The sequence below is a fragment of the Hydra vulgaris genome, chromosome 02 (genome assembly GCF_038396675.1).
Source record: "Hydra vulgaris chromosome 02, alternate assembly HydraT2T_AEP".
Lineage (NCBI taxonomy): Eukaryota > Metazoa > Cnidaria > Hydrozoa > Anthoathecata > Hydridae > Hydra > Hydra vulgaris.
Window position 1 is genome coordinate 23,491,328 of NC_088921.1, and position 18,439 is coordinate 23,509,766.

The window sequence follows — 18,439 nt, forward strand, 5'->3', positions numbered from 1 at the left end:
ATTTATTTGAAAACTTAAAACTTATTATGAGCAATACTATTTTCTGAGATAGTGATCGTCCGTAAATTACGATAAATTTATTTAAAAAATAGAAGTACTCAGAGTACTTAAGGAGAGATCCGAACAATTTCCATTTCTTAAAAACAAAAACTTACGTTTTTAAACTTCATTTTTTTGTGTTTTCCGCCTATTTTTGACTATTGCTGTTATATATTTTTAAAAAGTAGAATTTAAGCTTTTCTTATTTAATTTATTATTTTTTTTATAAACCTTTTTTTAACCAAAGTGTCAAACAAAACAAAACTACCGCTAAAATAACACTGTACAACAACGAAAAAAAAACGGAAATGTCATTGACACTACCTTATGTATTTTGATTTAGAGATTACGAAAATGATGTCCGTTTTGTTGCGTGACCCACCAATTTTGGTTAAATTCACATTTTCAAATTTTCGATTTTCACTATGAAAGTTGTCAATGTAATTTTTAATGCATTTATTAGCAGTTGTTTATGATTTATTTATTAGCATTTCTTTATCATATACCTATTTGCATTTGTTTAACTTTGTATTAGACTAAATGTAAGTCTGTTTTATTTTAGATAAACTACAGTTAGCCAAGTAATATATAGATATAATACAGTGTATATTGAAACAAGAAATGCCCAGAACTTGTAAAAATCAAGCCGACAACTTTTGCTACATTTGTGGCGAACTGACTTTAAAGAGATGCAGACGAAGATTGACACCACATGTGAAAAAACTGTATGAACTATACTTTGGTTGCAAAGTCGGGGACCAGGATAAGAACTGGGCGCCTCATGCATGCTGTGTGAGGTGCGCTAGCTCAGTAACGTCGTGGGCGAACAGGACTGGTGGAGGACCAGCATTTGGGGTGCCAATGGTGTGGCGTGAACCCCAAAATCATTGCTCAGATTGCTATTTCTGTTCTGTTAACATATCAGGTCGCAATTCTTAGGGTAAGAAAGCTATAGTGTACCCAAATCTACCTTTAGCTATTTGTTCTGTTCCTCATTCGGCTGAACTCCCTGTTCCTGAACCTCCATCGAAAATCCCAAACACGGACAGTTCTGATTCAGACGAGGATACTGATGACAATGATAGTTACGAGTTGCCAGAAGATACAGAGCGTAAACCCCACTTCAAAACAGGATCTGACCTGAAAGATCTCGTTCGAGATTTGTATTTAACAAAGCAACAGAGTGAATCGCTGGCTTCACGTCTCCAGGAGTGGCATCTGTTGGCTGGTGATGCAAGAGTGTCGTCATTTAGAAAGCGATCACGGGAACTGCAGCAATACTTCTCTATGGATGAAGAACTTTGCTTCTGTAATGACATCAGTGGATTGCTTGATGATCTAGGAATACAATACGATTCATCTATGTGGAATTTGTTTATTGACGCATCGCTTTATAGTATTAAGGCAGTATTACTGCATACTGGAAATGTGCTGCCTTCCATTCCCATAGCACATTTGGTAACCCTGAGGGAAAGCTATGTGAATATATTACTTATTCTGGACAGAATTAAATACAGAGATCACAGATGGTCCATATGTGCAGATTTGAAAGTTGTTGCTATACTGAATGGATTGCAGGCTGGTTTTACTAAGTATATTTGTTTCCTCTGCAAATGGGATAGCAGGATGATATCAGAACATTATATGAGGAAATGTTGGCCACAACGAAAAACATTTGAGGTTGGTTCCCATAACGTTATTTATGAACCTCTTGAGGATAAAGAGAAGATCATCTTGCCCAATCTTCACATCAAGCTTGGAATCATGAAACAGTTTGTAAAGGCGTTAGATCACGACAAACCAGCATTTCAGTATTTGCCGACCAAATTTCCTAAAATCAGTGACGCCAAAATTAAAGAGGGCATTTTCGTGGGGCCCCAAATACGAGAACTGATGCTGGATGAAACGCTTTCGGGAACGATGGATCAATATGAACTTGCAGCATGGGATGCATTCAAACGGCTGTGCCAGGGATTTCTTGGAAAACATATTGCACCAAATTACGCTGATTTGGTAGACAGATTAATTGCATCCTATCAACAACTGGGTTGTAACATGTCGCTGAAGCTCCACTTTCTTCAGTCCCATCTTTCCTTCTTCTCTGTCAATGGAGATGTATATGATGAAAATGGCGAGCGCTTTCATCAGAGTATTGCCACAATGGAAAGCAGATACAAGGGAAAGTGGAGCCCCGCCATGCTTGCAGATTACTGCTGGAATTTGCAGCGCGATGAACCCGATGCAGCATTTAAACGCCAGGCTAAATACAATTAAATACAAGTAAACAATTTGTGTTAAAAAGTGATAATAAACATGTTCATACACTTATTCATATGTATAAAAAAATGCATCTTACGTTACATCTTTAAATCGTTATTACAAAATATTGTGACGTGCTACAGCATAACTGATTACATATTTGGAATCAGCACGTCTGAATTAATAAAGATAACCTAATTTGGTTCTTGTTTTTTTCAAAAAGTTAAAAGTTGTTGTACAGTGTAATTAAAACGCATCGGGCTATAAAAACAGTTGAAACAAATGTGTTATTTACTTACACTTTAAAAATGTCTTTATTAGAAAGTAAACAGTCTTGTTTATAGCATTAAAATATTAAATAAATGGCTAAAAAGCTCATATTTTATCTTATCCGTAAACAGTAAAAATGTTAAAAGCGAAGTTTTTACATTAGTTTTCACTTTTAGCAATTTACTTCCATAATCTCTTTATAGCCGTTTGAATAAATTACCAAAAAAGAAACGTTTCAGCTTTTACATAACTTCTGCCCTATAGTATTAAGCTTTTCATTAAACTTTTTGCACTATTTTGATTTTTATTTAACTTACGGACCTGCGAGGGAAAATATTTGATCTTTTTTGTTTTTGTATAGTATTGAAATTTAGCATTGCGTATTTTGTGGACGATACCTTAACCAAGTGTTAAAAAATAGATACATGAAAAATAATAATATGACTTCAGAGTAGTTACTTAAGCACAAACGTTATTTAAGCTTTAAAAGTTTCTTTTTTGTTAGAAACTTAAATGGACTTGCATAATTTTAAAATTATTTTTGAAAGGTGTTTCATATATTTAGGTTTCGATATCCAGCAAGCGTACCCCGTACTGTTTTTGTCTGGGTTTACAGGGACAGGATTCATATGGGTTTGTGTTCTGGTTTCCAGACGGGTTCTGTGTGGTTAATTAAATGAAACAAAAACTTACGTATGGGCTTCATCTGGTTATTAAATGAGATTAGGAATCTGGGATTTTAACGGGTTTCCTATTCGGGGCCCATTTGGTAGAAACTTTCTATAAGTATATTCTCTCTATCGGTATAACTCTATATATAGCATTATGGAGTATAGCATTTCATATATGCAATGCTATGCTTCACATATTTATTAAATTTCTGCGGCAGTTATATAAGTTTTTTATTATAATTAATTTATTTTAGTTTTTTTTATTATAGTTAATTATTATATTAATTACTTATATGTCTAAATTAATAGTTTTCATTCGTATTTATTTTAAAGTAAAGTTAATCTGAAATTAATGCTAAAATCAAGCTGATGTTAATGTTATGTCAAAAAGAGTCTACGACCATCTCAAATCACGTGATAACCTCACTTAAACAAACATCAAAGTTTGTGATTATGGTGATAATTATATTCCATTGGTTCGAACAACTAAGATGATGTGTTACTAGAAAAATTGTAAAAAGATGGTAAAATTCTATGCAGCAAAAACAAAAAGTAAAATTGTTCTTAGTTTACAAACCTCTTCAAGACATGCAAGTTATTAAACAACTAAACAAAGTAACAACTGAAGACAACACAACAAGAGAAGTTGATAAGTACTGAAACCAAAGAAAAAAAAATCTAAACAAAGTTAAATGGATTAAAAAAAAACGAGAAAAAGAGTTAAAATAAAAAATGCTAAATATGTATTCGTATTTATTCAATGGATTTGGGGTTATTGGACATGAATATCATATCTCAATATGTGTCACTTGAGAGGAAAATTAAAAAATAATTGGGCAAAATGAAAAAAACTGGAGTAATAACAAAAAATGATGGACCAACCGAATGGATAGACTCTTTAGTTGTTATAGAAAAGTAACATGGGCAATTAGTACTTAATCCAATAGACTTAAATAAAACTATAAAAAGAGAACATTACCAATTTCCTACTTTCAAAAAACTAGAATTTGTGACGCAAACATTTTTAAAAAGCTAGTTGCAAACGAAAGTTATTGACAGATTCCATCAGATAAAGATAGCTCTATGTTAACCACAAAATATTTATCACTATTTGGAAGATTTAGGTTTACATGCTTACTTTACGGTATGCATTCGGCACAAAAAGTATTTCATAAATGAACCAATCAAAGTTTTGATGATCTTTGTTTTGTGAAATCAGATATTGATCATGTTCTAATATTGGGCACAAAAGATGTTAAATCAAGATCATCAATCAAGATGAAAATTTGATGAAAAACTTAGATTGGGCTGAAAAAATGGCAATTACCCTAAATACTAAAAAATGCAAATTTAAAACAACGCAGCTGATATACTTTGACCACAAACTATTTATGAACAAAATAAAACCAGGTGAACCAAAAATTAATGCTATTAATGAAATGCCAAAATCTAAAGCTAAATAAGGAGTGCAAAGGTTTCTAGACATAGTAAACTATGTTGGTAAATTCCAACCTAACTTATTGAAAATAACGGAACCATTTTAAAAGGATACACATGCAATGGGGAAAAGCACTTGATCAATTATTCTAAAAACTTAAAAAACTACTATATTCTGCCTAACAATGTCTCGTATTCTATGATATCAAAAAACCAATGACAATACAAGTAAATGCATGGAAAACTAGTGTTTGAGAAGTACTGCTTTAAAATGAAAAACCAATTGCAATCGCATCAAGATTAATGTACCAGCACAATTAAACTAAACATTATTCAAAAAAAAGTTTCTTGCTGTACTTTTTGATTTTTTCATTTAATATATATTCATTTAATATGTATATATTGCAAAAATGTGATTTCGGTTTACTTTATTAAGCTGATAAAGAAATGATTTCGGAAGATACATTATTTAGGTCTCGAAAGATGAAGTAGTTGATCAAATACCTATGGTTTACACAATCTGTTTATTATTAAAAAAGAACGGACAATAATAATTAACACAATAACCTTTAAAGGAATCATAATTCAAGCATCAATGTGAAAAGCTATATTACAAAAACTACATCTACCACAAGTTAGGATTGGAAAAAAACGAAAGCAAGAGACTCTTTCTTTTAGTCCGGCATTTACAAAAAAATAGAAAATTTAGTCCAAAAACAAACTACGGAAATAATGATATCAACAAAATATTATAACAGTATTATAACTTATTATAACAGTTTTATAACCTATTATAACAGTATTATTATAACAGTATTATAACAGAATTTTATAGCAGTGGTCGACTATTCGAGAAATCATTTGATTATATAGTCGTTATCGAGAAATCATTATATTATACAACATCCAATCACAGACAGTGATAAAGATGATGACAGTGATAACTTAAAATGGTTTTTTCCAGACTTGGTATATCGCAGATAGTGAGAAGAAACAATGACACACAATTTACAACTTTAGAATTCTGAAAACTTATTTTTTATATTTTTCGTAAACTTTTAGTTATAACGGGTTATAACTAAAAAACGGTAATGGCTTTGAAGACAAAGTTATGTAGCATACTTTATATTAATTATGGTTACCTAGTTTGTTGCATTTTCAATTCTTTACTAAGCTTGTTTTATTTGGAATAAAATAATTTATTGTTGCAGAGAAAAATGACAGAAAAACAAAAAGCTAATCGAGAACGTTTAGTACAGCTCTCTTTGAAAAATCAGTCTGAAGGGAAAAAGTTTACAGTTGATCACTTTCTTGCTAAAAAAGTTCCTTTTAACACCATCTAAACCATTATTCAACGCGTTGAAAATAATTCTGGGCAACAGAGAGCCCCTGGAAGTGGTAGGATTGCCAAAATAATGACAAAATAGAAAATTGAAGGACTTAAAACAATATTTGACCACAAAGACGGCATATCGTAAACACAAACAGATCGGAAATTTGAGTGCACCCAAGTATATATCAACAAAATAATAAAAACAAAGTCCTTAATAAGGGCAAAGAAGAAGATTGCATTAAGAAATTGTGACCAAATAGAGACAGTTCGAATGAAGGTCGGTTGGATGTATCAAATTTCCGCCAATAAACTGTTAATCCTTGACAACGAATTGTACTTCACATATAAACACTCTTCGATTAATGGAAATGATATTTATCATTCAAGTAATGAGATAAAATATACTTTTCTCATAAATGAGAAAAAGATTATTTTTGTCGAAAAAGAAGATAACCCTGCAAAAGTGCCTGAATGTTATCCGATTGAGGATTTTTGGAGTATTCTTAATAGAAAAGTGTTTAAGAATAATCGGAAAACTGATAAACTTGAGAAATAGCGCAACAGAATAAAGTATTGCTTTTCTAAAATGGAAAAATCTCTTGTACATCGCCATTCTGAGTCAACTCGGCGCCGATTAGATTAAGTAAGACGCAATGATTTGATTGAAAAAAATTAATATGTAAATAAATTGCCCACCTAAAATACTTTTTTTTTTCTTTTTTAATTTTTTATCTCATGAACCAAGGGAGTTATGCCCTTTTAAAGTTATTACCGTTTTTTAGTTATAACCCGTTAGCCTCAACTTATCACTAGTAGCCTAAAATATCAACAATCAAATGGAATAGCCTGAAGACGTGTACAAACATTAATAAAAAGTCCAATTAAAGAAAGAGACAAAAGCAAAAAGGTCCTATCAAGATGATTAGACATTTTTTTTTGGTTAAGTTAACAAAAGAGACGTTGCAAGTATTAAATTAGTTATTAACAAAAAGATGTTGCAAGTATTAGGCAGGTGATGCGAAACCATCAACAGGAGCGTTTTTCACCTTTTGTATAGCCATGTGTACATAGCTATACTAGACTATTACTTTTAGTTACACAACAGTTTGTGTTCAAAGTTATCTTTTTGACAAAAATAACTTTTTTTGAAACAGTTTGTAACTATTTACTTGTTGTATCATTTTTAAATATCACAATAACTTTTAAATTAACTTTGTTAAGCTTAGAATTGATTTTATTTAGGATTGATTTTATTGATTTTATTAGACCTAATTTAGCTTTAAGAAATAACATGTAAGTATAGTTCTTTTTACAAAATGATTTACGTTCTGCGTATTTTCGCAGTTTGTATTTTTTTTATATTAAAGTTTAATTTGAGTTTTTTATGGAATTCGGAAACGTGGTCATTCTAAACAGCTTTGTCACGTGGTCATTCTAATAGTATAACAGTTCTTGAGCTTTTAAAATTTTCTCACAACATCCAAATTGTTTCATGCAATAAACCAAAATTGTGATCTAAATTAATCGTATTGTAAATAAATGGTTTGTGTAAGGTTAAAGTTTATTTTAAAAAATAGAGAAAAAGCGGTTCTTTAAAAAGACAAATATACAATCTTTTTAAAACAATACTCAAACTTTTTTAGGTTTACGGCATGCATTTATTTTTGCTTAACTATGTTGGTAAGTTTTATAAAACCAAAAGTTTATCAGATCTGCAAAATTAGATTTCCAAGTATGGAGTATTTTGATTTCACCCATTTTAAATTAGTAAGCAATAATTAATATTTAATTTAAACAAAAAAAATTTTTCAATTCTATTATAATAACTTTTCATTATGATAGCGTTGTTATAACAACGTCCTTATAATTTTCTATAATAAAAGTATCACCTCATAGGAGGTAAGCCCCTTCTTTCGATTGATATATGACAATGTCATTTTCAAACAATTGGAAAAAAATTATACACACTTCTAATATATATATATATATATATATATATATATATATATATATATATATATATATATATATATATATATATATATATATATATAATATTATAAAGTATTGTTTGATTAACAATTGGTTGAAAAAAAAACATTTTGCATCTAGTAATAAACTAATTTAAACTTACAAGAGGGATTTGACCATTGTATAACAAGATGATATTCATGGTTGCTGTAACTACAGCACACTCTTATATTTTTTATTTCAATATTGCTATTAAATTCACTGGAGTTTTCAGTGCTGCCAGGACAATCTACAAGAAAAAAAAAATTTTATTATGTTTTTACTTAACACAATATAAGTAAGCACTCATGCTCAACACAATGCAACATGCACGCATACAAAAATAAACACAATATCTTGCATTAAAATATATATTTTATATTATACACATTATTTTGATGTTTGTGCTAACTCAGATTCAGTAGGAACAAATTAACTGTGGCACCAAACAAATTAGTTAACTGTGGCACCAAACAAATTAGTTAACTGTGGCACCAAACAAATTAGTTAACAAGAACAAATTAGTTAACAGTGGCACCAAATAGAAATCATATATTTTCAGGTGTTATAAATTTAAATTTAATAATTAAATGTTATATTATTAATAATTTGAATAAATTCTATTATTGTTAACAGCTGTGAAACTTTATTTATTAAATATTAAGTTAAACAACATATTATATATTTTAATGCAAAGCTCTAACCACCGCCACGACTGCAATATATATATATATATATATATATATATATATATATATATATATATATATATATATATATATATATATATATATATTTTGCAAACACATTAATATATACACAATAATCAAATTTTTTTTACGATACTTCATATATAAAATACTTACCAACAGCTGAGCTTGTATCCTATAATAAAGTTTAAAAAAATGAAAGGTGAGATAATGCATTTTAGTTATTTATATTTATTATATATATATATATATATATATATATATATATATATATATATATATATATATATACATATATATATATATATTATTATTATTATTATTATCGTTATTAATATTGTATATATATATATTTATCATATAAATTATTATATATATTATTTGTATATACAATTTTAATTTATAATATTATAGCTATCAAAGTAAGTAATAAAATAATTCAATAAAATTCTAGAAAAATTCTAGAAAGAGGGAATTTCAAAAGAATTGAAAGTTGTGAAAATATAATTCAATTTAAGTTTTCAAACATATTTAAGTGAGACATAGTGTTCTAAAATACTCAATATCGCTGTCAACCTAACATGCTATAAATATCGCTGTCAACATGCTAAAAATCTTCATTATGAACATATATTCATTAACAGAAATTATTGAAATGAACATTAACATTATATCAACTAAAACGTTATTTTATCTGGTTATTTACACAAGAAATTGACGAGTGTTTCGTAATTTTTTTATTTTTGAAACATTAACTTTTTTACGCTACTTTTTTTTTTTAACTTTTTATATTGAGTATCATTATAAGATGAATGGCTTTATTAATATTATGATATTTGGTTTATTTTGTTTATATCCTCTGAAACAGTTTAACGTAAGTGCAGTCAATTGTTTTTATGTATCAGAGTTAAGCAGTTTTTTATATACTTCACTATTACTTTTAGGCATCAGATTACTTTAATGTTCACCTAAATTTTGCTTACTAGGTAGGCACACTACGTTGGGCCAATGTCAAAACAGTGTAAAAAACAACTTTTGTTTACGTTAGAACAACTTTTGATGTTTTAACTGGGTTGTTGTGAAATATTTGTGTTTACATATTGTTATAATTGTGTTTAATTGCGTAAGTTTTAGGTTTGTGTTTAAAAAAGTTTCTGCGTTTTTAATTTCTGTACTTTATCAAAATCATTGAAAGTATCTTCACATGTCGGACAAAACTGATTTTATTTTGTTCTAGTTAATGTATTTAAAATATTGCCATCAATTAACGTCATAAATAAAATTCATTTGCATTTTTTATTATTAGACAAAAAAACTGGTGATGTTTCTTACTTATTTATTATTCTCTCAATATCATTTTTTTCATTTAAAATGTGCTCTTTGGATTCTTTTATGCATTCAACTTAAGTAGTCTAAAAAACTGCACAGGTTGAGGAGAGCAATTGTTCCATAAGATCATAATATTCTTCCAAGTTCAAACGGACTGGTATAACAGACTGGTCACAAATAAATTTGAATCAGAATCACCACCAGCAGTATTAAATATTTGTTTATGGTCTAAATAGCAGGAACTGTCTTAAAAATCATAGCTAAATATTATCTCTGCACTAATTTCATTAGTATTAAGTGATTGTATGTGATGAAAAATCACTTCTTCTTTTAAATGTGAAATACGTTTGATCGTATGTTCTAATAAACATTTGAAAGGTACTTGCACAACTATATAAAAAATGAAGATAGCATTTAGGTCTTCAAGCCACTTTACATTTCCAAATTGCCCTAATCTGGGTACAAAAAAAAGTTTTTATAATAGTTCCTAGTCTAATATTTTGATTACTTAAATTGGAATCCAAAATTAACTTTAATCCTTCTTCGAATGTATAAAATATTCCTACTTTTTTAAAGAAAAATAAAGCTTTTTTTTTATCTAAGGTGGTCCATTATGGACTACTTTTATAATAAGCCACCTTAATTAAAAGCTTCTTTTCTTTAAAAAACAACGCTAAATCGCGTTTTTTTTTATTGCTGCTTGCAATATCATTAATTTTTTGTGAGAGTTATCCCAACATATTTCTGTTGCTTCCAATCTTTTTGTCAGATCCGACTTTTTGTCAGTTAATTCCATCAAGACAGAAGGTCTCGATGGAAATAACTATAGGACATTAGAACGGAATTAATTATAAGATTTGTATAGATGTCCCGCGGACGTCTGTGCCCGTTGGGACAAAACAAATAAATTTCTACCTTTATGGTAGATCACATATTCTACCTCTTTAAGGTAGAAAATTATACCTTTAAGGTTAAAAAATCGTACCAAAAACGGTCATTTGTAGTGTAATTTTCTATCTTGAGGGTATAATGTTCTACTATAAAATGTATAGTTTTCTACATTCAGGGGTAGGATTTGTGATTACCATAAGGGTATGTGAAAACCCTTAAGCGTATTTCTACCTCTTTTTTTTTTGCGTATTTTTTTTTACTTTTTTTCTCCTCAAATTCTTCATTACTAGAATATGTTGTAAAACTTTTTTCTTCTCTAATCAAAATACAACATTGTAACTAGTTTTACCATTTTTCTTATATTTCCTAATTTTGTTCTTATCTTTTTCTTTGTTTAATTTCATACTTAAACTTGACAAACCATTACTTCCAAACATTCACTGTATAAACTTTTATTTTGACAAAATAGTTCATACCCTCTAAAAAATGAAGCGTTGATTTGATGTTGATCAACGTTGATTTTGCGTTGACATAAGCGATCAACGGCGATCAACTATAAATGGATGTTGTAGCAACAGCAATGTTATCAACAGCAAATCAACGTTTATTTAAAAAACACTGAGCGTTCGTTGATTTACTGTTGACACAAAACAAATTTATTGAGCTGTTTTCTAACAACAATTTGCTGAGCAAACAGCATGTTCTGCTGGGATTTTTTTGTTATTTTTGGTGGTAATAAAACGTTTGTTCAAATTTTAATTATATTACGGTACCGTAATATAAATAAAACCTTTATAGATGGATAGAATAAATGGATAGATAAAACCTATGAAATGAATATAAACTTTATTGAAAAACATATATTTTGCTAAGTAATTATATTTTCAGTTCTTGAATAAAGATTATCGTAATGAAATTAGGGTAGTTCTTTAACTATTTGAGGATAATAGAACATCTTAATATAAAAATTTTAACAATTTAAAATGAAAAAGTCACAACTTGGCAGCAATTTGGCTTATTAATGCTTATTATAATAACATTGCTATTATCATAGCAAATTAGTAATATTTACGACTGCAAGTATTTGCCTGATAAATTCTGACTGCAAACTTAAATCATATAGTACAAAATGCAATTTAAATTGGTTTTTTCTGTATAAGAATAATAATTCCTTAATTTTTTTTTTCTTTTGTGATGTAATAAAATAAAAATAATAATGCCTAAATGTGACAGAAGCCTATACATGAGAGAATTTATAAAAGAAAAACGAGATACTGAAAAAAGAATAAAATATCTTCTTGAAGAGTGCAATATTGTTGGTAGATGGAATTGCTTTCATCTAGATTTAGACATTCAAAAGATTTTTGAAGTTTCTGAAGATGTGCACAGCGATATATTTATGATTTCAATCACTTTGCCTGAAAATAAATTTTGTTTAAGTAAAGTTGAATCTTATTATGGTGATGTTGACAACATTGCAGTTAAAAATAGTTTATACAGTAGTGTTGATATTCTAACTTCAACAAAAAATTTTTTATATGAGTGGTCATTAAAATACTGTATAAAATATGATGCTTTAAATGCACTTTTATTTCACTTAAATAAATTTACTCCCTCTATACCAAAATGCAGGCAGACATTACAAAAATCTCTTCAAAAAGTTAATGTTTTATATGTCAGTGGAGGCGATTATATATATCTTAGAGTTGAAAGTGCAATTGATTATTATATATCAACAGTTGGAAATAAGGAAAAGCTTGATCTAATTGTAAGTATTGATGGTGCACCTATGTACAATAGTAAAAAGACTTCCATTTGGCCTATACTATTTACAATAAACAGATAAGGGCCATATGCTGTTGAGTACTTTGAAGATTTTATTCTTGAAATGAAAAAATTTCAAACTAATGGGTATAAACAGCTGCATGTGACTATTAAACTTCGCACTGGCATGGCTTTTAAAAATAATTTGTATAAAGAAGAAGGTCACCAACTTGACAAGAGTCTTTCTCTGCTTGTTCAGTTAAATTTCCCAATGGTAACTGGATTCCCATTGGACTATATGCACCTTATATGTCTTGGGGTAATTAAAAAACTTCTAATAAACTGGTGTAAAGGTCCCCGATGTATTAGAATAAGTCAATCTGTTAAAGACAGTATTTCAAATGAACTCATAAATTTACAAAGTTATACACCATCCAATTTTCAATGTAGACCACACTCTTTAAATGAACTTGAGAAGTGAAAAGCAACCGAGTTTTGATTCTTTCTGCTTTATGCTGGACCTGTTGTTTCAAAAAGGAAAAATAAATAAAACTAACTATGACTTTTTTATTTCTCTTTCAATTGCTATGCACATACTGCTTTCTGATAAAATGGTGAAAAATGAATTGTTGCATTTGCTAAATAGTTGCTTATATGGTTTAATTAGAGAAGTACAAATTTTGTATGGGGAGATCTTGGTAACATACAATGTTCATAGCATGATTCATTTAGCTGATGATTGTGTTAACTTTGGGGAGAGTCTTGATCATCTATCAGCTTTTCCTTTTGAAAACTTTTTGGGTTGAATTAAAAAAATGGTGCGAAAAATCACATCAGACTGTTGCCCAAAAAGTGAATCAACTAGATGAGAGAAAAAAGTTGGATATTTTTCTTAGAGAAAGGAATGGTAAAGAAATTTCTGTCCAAGTGGTAAATAAAAAGATCACATCAAATCTACGAGACAGAGTTTATTTCATTCAAGACAAAGGGTTTATTTTAGTAGAAGAGGTTTTGGTAGATCTTGCAAAATGCAACACTCTAAATTGTCATTCAGTTCGAAAGTTTTTTCCTGATTGTTTTGAAACATCTTATTTAGACATTTGTTATGTAAATTCATTAGCCAACCTAAAAACAATTTTTCTGAAAAAAGAACTTTTGAAAAAAGGCTTGATGATACCTCTTCAAAAAGGTGGTTATGCTTTTTTTTTCTGCTTAGACATTGTGATATTGCTTATGATCACTGATTTCTTGAATTAAAACACAAATTTTGATTATACTTGCAGACCATCAATTTTTAAAGAATGTCTGTGCATGTGTCATTATGTAAAATTTGTTATAAATTAGTCAAATATATAGTTCATTGAATAATTTTATAGTGAGTTTAATGCATTTTAATTTATAAATTTTTTGTGTGAAACAAATAGCTGGTATGTTTATAGAAATAATAAAATATTTACGCTGGTGTTTTACATTAATAAATATAAAAAGCGTTTTACAAAGTTCATTGTTTTTAATCTCTAATGTATTTTGAATTTTATTTTGTAACTTATATAAGATTGTTTAGAATTAAATTCCACCAGAATATTGAAATGTCATTTGCCATTGTTGAATTTTTAAATGGAAAAATTAAAGTAGTGGTAGTGATTACTAAAAGTTGGATGAAAAATGATGGGAAAACGCTTCTGGAATTTATTTAAAATATCCGCTGCAATTCGTAAAGCTGTCACAACCTTGCAGGCACCAACCTCTGATTGGAAGATATACCCAGCTAAGATTTTATACACTACAGGTTTGCATATTACTATAAAAAAATGTAAAAAAATTGAATTAGATACTGAACTGTATGTTTTGACCAGGGCACTGGAGAGGATAAACGTGCTGGTGCAAATTTATTTTGGGCCCCCCTTCACAATATGACTATTCTCTCATTTAATATCACTTATTTTAAATCCAATATTCCAACGGGCATTTGTTTAAATTATATGTTCTGAATGTCATTAGAATGTTTAAAGAAGATTCTTAACAATTTTTTTAATCGTTGACAAAAACATTTTTATTTTAGAGTCTTTATAAAAAAAAGTTTTTTTAACAATGTTTTTAGTTTTTTTTTTAAACTTTTAGTGTTTTTTAAAAACTAAAAAATTCATTAATTTTCATGGGTTTTTCATTAAAATTCATTAATTTTTATGCGGTGCACCAACTGCACCCCATTCTCTCATTTTATTAGATATTGATAAATGATTTTACGTACATAGATTTGTGTTTAGATTTTTTTGAAAAAGCTCAGTCACGCTTAGAGAAAACAGCAGATACTTTAAATATTGAAACTGACACCAAAGAGAAAAAAGGGACAAAGCAAAAGTAAATTTTACTAAAATTAGTTTTAAATAAATAAATAATTTTCTAATAAAGAATTACACAAATCATGCACTTTTTTTGTTTAAAAAGTAAAGTTTATATTAAAGGAGAAAGACAGCAATGACATTCTCTGAAAGTGATGAAGATATTGTGGTTGGTGATGAAGAACTATACAGAAGATATTATTTTGATAGCTCAAATAGCCAAAGAACATCTAACGTGATTCTAAATATAGCAGGTTAACTATTTTTGTAAAAGTAACATAATGGTTTGTTAAAATAAACATGCTTATTTTTTTACTGAATTATAAATGTTTTTAAATCGATATCAACTCCCCATTTACACAGTGAAATAGCAAGCTTTTCAGTTGCTGAAAATAACATTGACTTCTCGAAAGAAACTAATCTATCTCAAGGGAAAATGATAATGTCTTCAAATATATTGGTAAAAAAAAAGTCCTAATGTTGCTTTTGTTCTAATTAAAATCTGTGTGCGTGTGGAGTAAAAAAATTAATAGAAATCAGAACTATATGTTATAGAATATAATTTTGTTGTCAACAAACAAATATTTTATAAATATATGTTTGTTGACAAGTTTAAATAAAAATCACTATATAATGTTTAAAAATTTTGTTTAATTTTTGTAGGTATAATTTATCTATACCTAGGTAGAAAATGGCTCTAAAAATTTAAGACATTTGTCTTGCCAGGGTAAATAAAATTTTTAAGAATGTACATTTCAATGTGTTAATCAAAGTTTTATTTATTTTTTCCGTTCAGGTAATTTTTCATGGTTAATTTTTTACAAAATATTTTACATAAATAATAATAATATTATTTATTTTACTACATTTTTTTTTAAGATTTTCAAAACGTTGCGTTGAGTTGGATGGCAAAAATAGATAAAAAGGTACTACTGTTGCTTTTTATTTTAATATCAAGGATTGCATAAGACCCCCACAAATTTTCAAAATTTTGAATCAAATCAGAAAAGTGATTCAAGAGTCAATTTTAAAAATCCATGTATTGAAATTAAGATTAATATTTAATGAAAATTAATATAAATTTCATTCATATAGAATGAACATAATATGAATTCTGACCCTTAAGTAATTTTTATTTTTGTAATAATAGATGAGTTCTCTTAGTTGTTGTGGAGGTAATACTCCATATAAATGGGTTTTTGCTTTTGGAAAGTTGTTGATGAGCGAGGATGCTGGGGCCTGTTTTAATGTCTCTGGTGGTTCATTGAAGATAAATTTTAAAACATAAACCCTGTATCATATGATAGTGGGTTAGAATGGTTTTATGCATTTTTTTAGATTTTTTTTTTTACAGGAAATATATTTTGTTTGCCCTAGTCAGTCATTTATGTAACTATATGCTATAATTTCTGCAGTTTGATTTTTTTTTAATTTGATTTGAATTTTTGATTTAGATGCGATTACACGACAGCATCATGATGCAAAAATTTGCGAATGTTGATCAGGCATTTCGAAATTTTTAAGACAATCAGGAACACGACTCAATCAAAAAGTTTTAAAAATGAACAATGCTGCAAACGCTAAATAAATTGTTTGAAAATGTAAATTTTGTGTTAAATTCAATAAAAAACTTTCTTACTTAACGCAGTGCCTACTTTATTTCATTATTCTTTTGAGTTAGCTTTGAATTGCTCTATCAATAAATTTTTTGCTAAATCCTTTATTTACAGCCTGTTTTTTACAAAACAAATTAAGGTATGAGCAATATGTATAAATTTTATATATAAATATTTTATATATGTACATATATACATACATAATATATATATATATATATCAATTATTAGAAAATCACTTAACAAACATTTTTTTCAATTAACACAGTGTTTCATTAATAAAAAGACTCATCAGAAATAATGAGTTTTTTTTATTGATGACAGCATCTCTGATGAGTCTTTTTATTGATGAAACACTGTGTTAAATGAAAAAAAAATTTTGTTTAGTGATTTCCTACTAATTTATAATTGCTCTGTTCTTCTAAGAACATTGAGCACTCTATTTTGTAGAATACATTTTAAAGTTGTTTAGATATATATATATATATATATATATATATATATATATATATATATATATATATATATATATATATATATATATATATATATATATATATATATATATATATATATATATATATAAACTTATAAACATATATAAATATATATGTTTATATATATAAAAAAAATATATATCAACTATTTACGAAATATATATATGTTTATATATAAATATATAAACATATATATATTTCGTAAATATTTGATATTTTTTTTTTTGATATATGCATCAAAAAGCGATATCAAAATGCCGTCGACTATTATAAAAATCAGTGTTAAATCACCAGAAAAAATGTTTGTTGATTAAACGTTGAAAAGCAACATTCGATCAACGTTTTTTGTAAACACCAAATCAACGTTGATAAGTGGCTAACATTTTGGACAAAAAATCAATATGGAATCAATGTTGACGAGAAACATTGAATCAACATCAAATCAACGCCTCATTTTTTAGCGGGTAAATATCCAACAAAATTTTCAAGTAACAACTTTGTTGTCCCAAAATATAATTCAAAACTAACTTCATATTCAGTTCTTTATCGTGGACCTTACTTGTGGAAAATGTTTCCTAAAATTGTAAATACACATAAAACTAGTATAAAGCAGTTTAAAAATGGTTCAAAACAGACATTCTTACGTATGGATTTTAATATATCAGATTCTAAATGTTTTTTTTAATTAAAACTCAAATACAAAAATAATTAATACAAAAGTTATGTCACTGAGTGTATCAACATTTTTTTTAATTTATTTTTTTATTTTTATTTTTATTACCTTAATTATGGATTACCTCTTTGGCGTTTGCTAATTTATTTACGTTATTTCTATGAAGTAGACTAATTTATTTATGTTATTTCTTTTTATTTTTAAATCTTACTTTAAATTTTTAAGTTTTAAGCAAATGATAATATCTTATTTATTTTTTCTTATTCACTTGATTTTACTCTTTCCTTAAATTTTTATTCTTTAAGTTTTTCTTTAAAAGACAACGAATTGTTATCTATTTTACTTTTATATTTTTATTTTTTTTTAAATAAATAGTTTGTTAACTATAGATATTTAAATATAACGGTTTTTGTAAATACGTGAGAATAGGGCTCGGTGATAAAGCTAAATTTTTATTTATGTGCTTTGAAACTGTATATATTATATAACTGCAAAAAAAAAAAAAGAAAAAAAAAAACTCTTCAAAATCCAATCCCAACAAATTGTATTAGAAATAAGTTATGTATGTTTTATACACCCTTACCCGGCCAGCGTATCT

General features: G+C 27.6%; 2 protein-coding genes and 1 long non-coding RNA gene across 6 annotated transcripts in view; 1 reads left to right on the forward strand and 2 right to left on the reverse strand.

Annotated features, from left to right (window-relative positions):
• LOC100202417 (uncharacterized) overlaps positions 1-18,439 on the reverse strand; it is a 71,267-nt gene that overhangs the window by 49,806 nt on the left and 3,022 nt on the right. Inside the window, exons 2-3 of one of the 2 annotated variants that reach the window (XM_065790335.1) lie at positions 8,886-8,904; positions 8,144-8,269 (exon numbers count right to left, since the gene is read on the reverse strand). In XM_065790335.1, the coding sequence (XP_065646407.1) occupies positions 8,144-8,269; positions 8,886-8,904 (145 nt within the window). The remainder of the gene's footprint in view (positions 1-8,143; positions 8,270-8,885; positions 8,905-18,439) is intronic. The other variant, XM_065790336.1, reaches the window with a different exon arrangement.
• LOC136076820 (uncharacterized) lies at positions 351-2,551 on the reverse strand. The gene is made up of 2 exons (XR_010636616.1): positions 2,396-2,551; positions 351-2,299 (listed from the first exon to the last, which is right to left on the reverse strand). It is a non-coding gene; the product is annotated as an uncharacterized LOC136076820 (long non-coding RNA).
• LOC136076819 (uncharacterized) lies at positions 11,497-16,698 on the forward strand. 3 transcript variants are annotated; one of them, XR_010636615.1, is made up of 6 exons: positions 11,561-14,502; positions 14,981-15,074; positions 15,179-15,309; positions 15,719-15,782; positions 15,935-15,981; positions 16,510-16,698. XR_010636615.1 is itself a non-coding variant. In XM_065790333.1 (5 exons), exons 1-5 carry the CDS (start codon positions 14,379-14,381, stop codon positions 16,576-16,578), a joined length of 465 nt encoding a protein of 154 aa, XP_065646405.1. In that variant the 5' UTR covers positions 11,497-14,378; the 3' UTR covers positions 16,579-16,698. The 3 variants fall into 3 exon arrangements, 2 of the variants coding, with proteins under 2 accessions (XP_065646405.1, XP_065646406.1); XM_065790333.1 differs by lacking the exon at positions 15,719-15,782 and having other exon boundaries at positions 11,497-14,502; XM_065790334.1 differs by lacking the exons at positions 15,719-15,782; positions 15,935-15,981 and having other exon boundaries at positions 11,567-14,502.

What these genes read in the sequence shown, in the direction of transcription:
- LOC136076819 (XM_065790333.1), top strand. Translation starts at nt 14,379, where the DNA reads ATGATGGGAAAACGCTTCTGGAATTTATTTAAAATATCCGCTGCAATT. An exon ending in CGTGATTCTAAATATAGCAG is followed by an intron (nt 15,310 to 15,934) that starts GTTAACTATTTT and finishes TTTTTTTTTAAG; the next exon opens with ATTTTCAAAACGTTGCGTTG. An exon ending in TGGCAAAAATAGATAAAAAG is followed by an intron (nt 15,982 to 16,509) that starts GTACTACTGTTG and finishes TTTTTGATTTAG; the next exon opens with ATGCGATTACACGACAGCAT.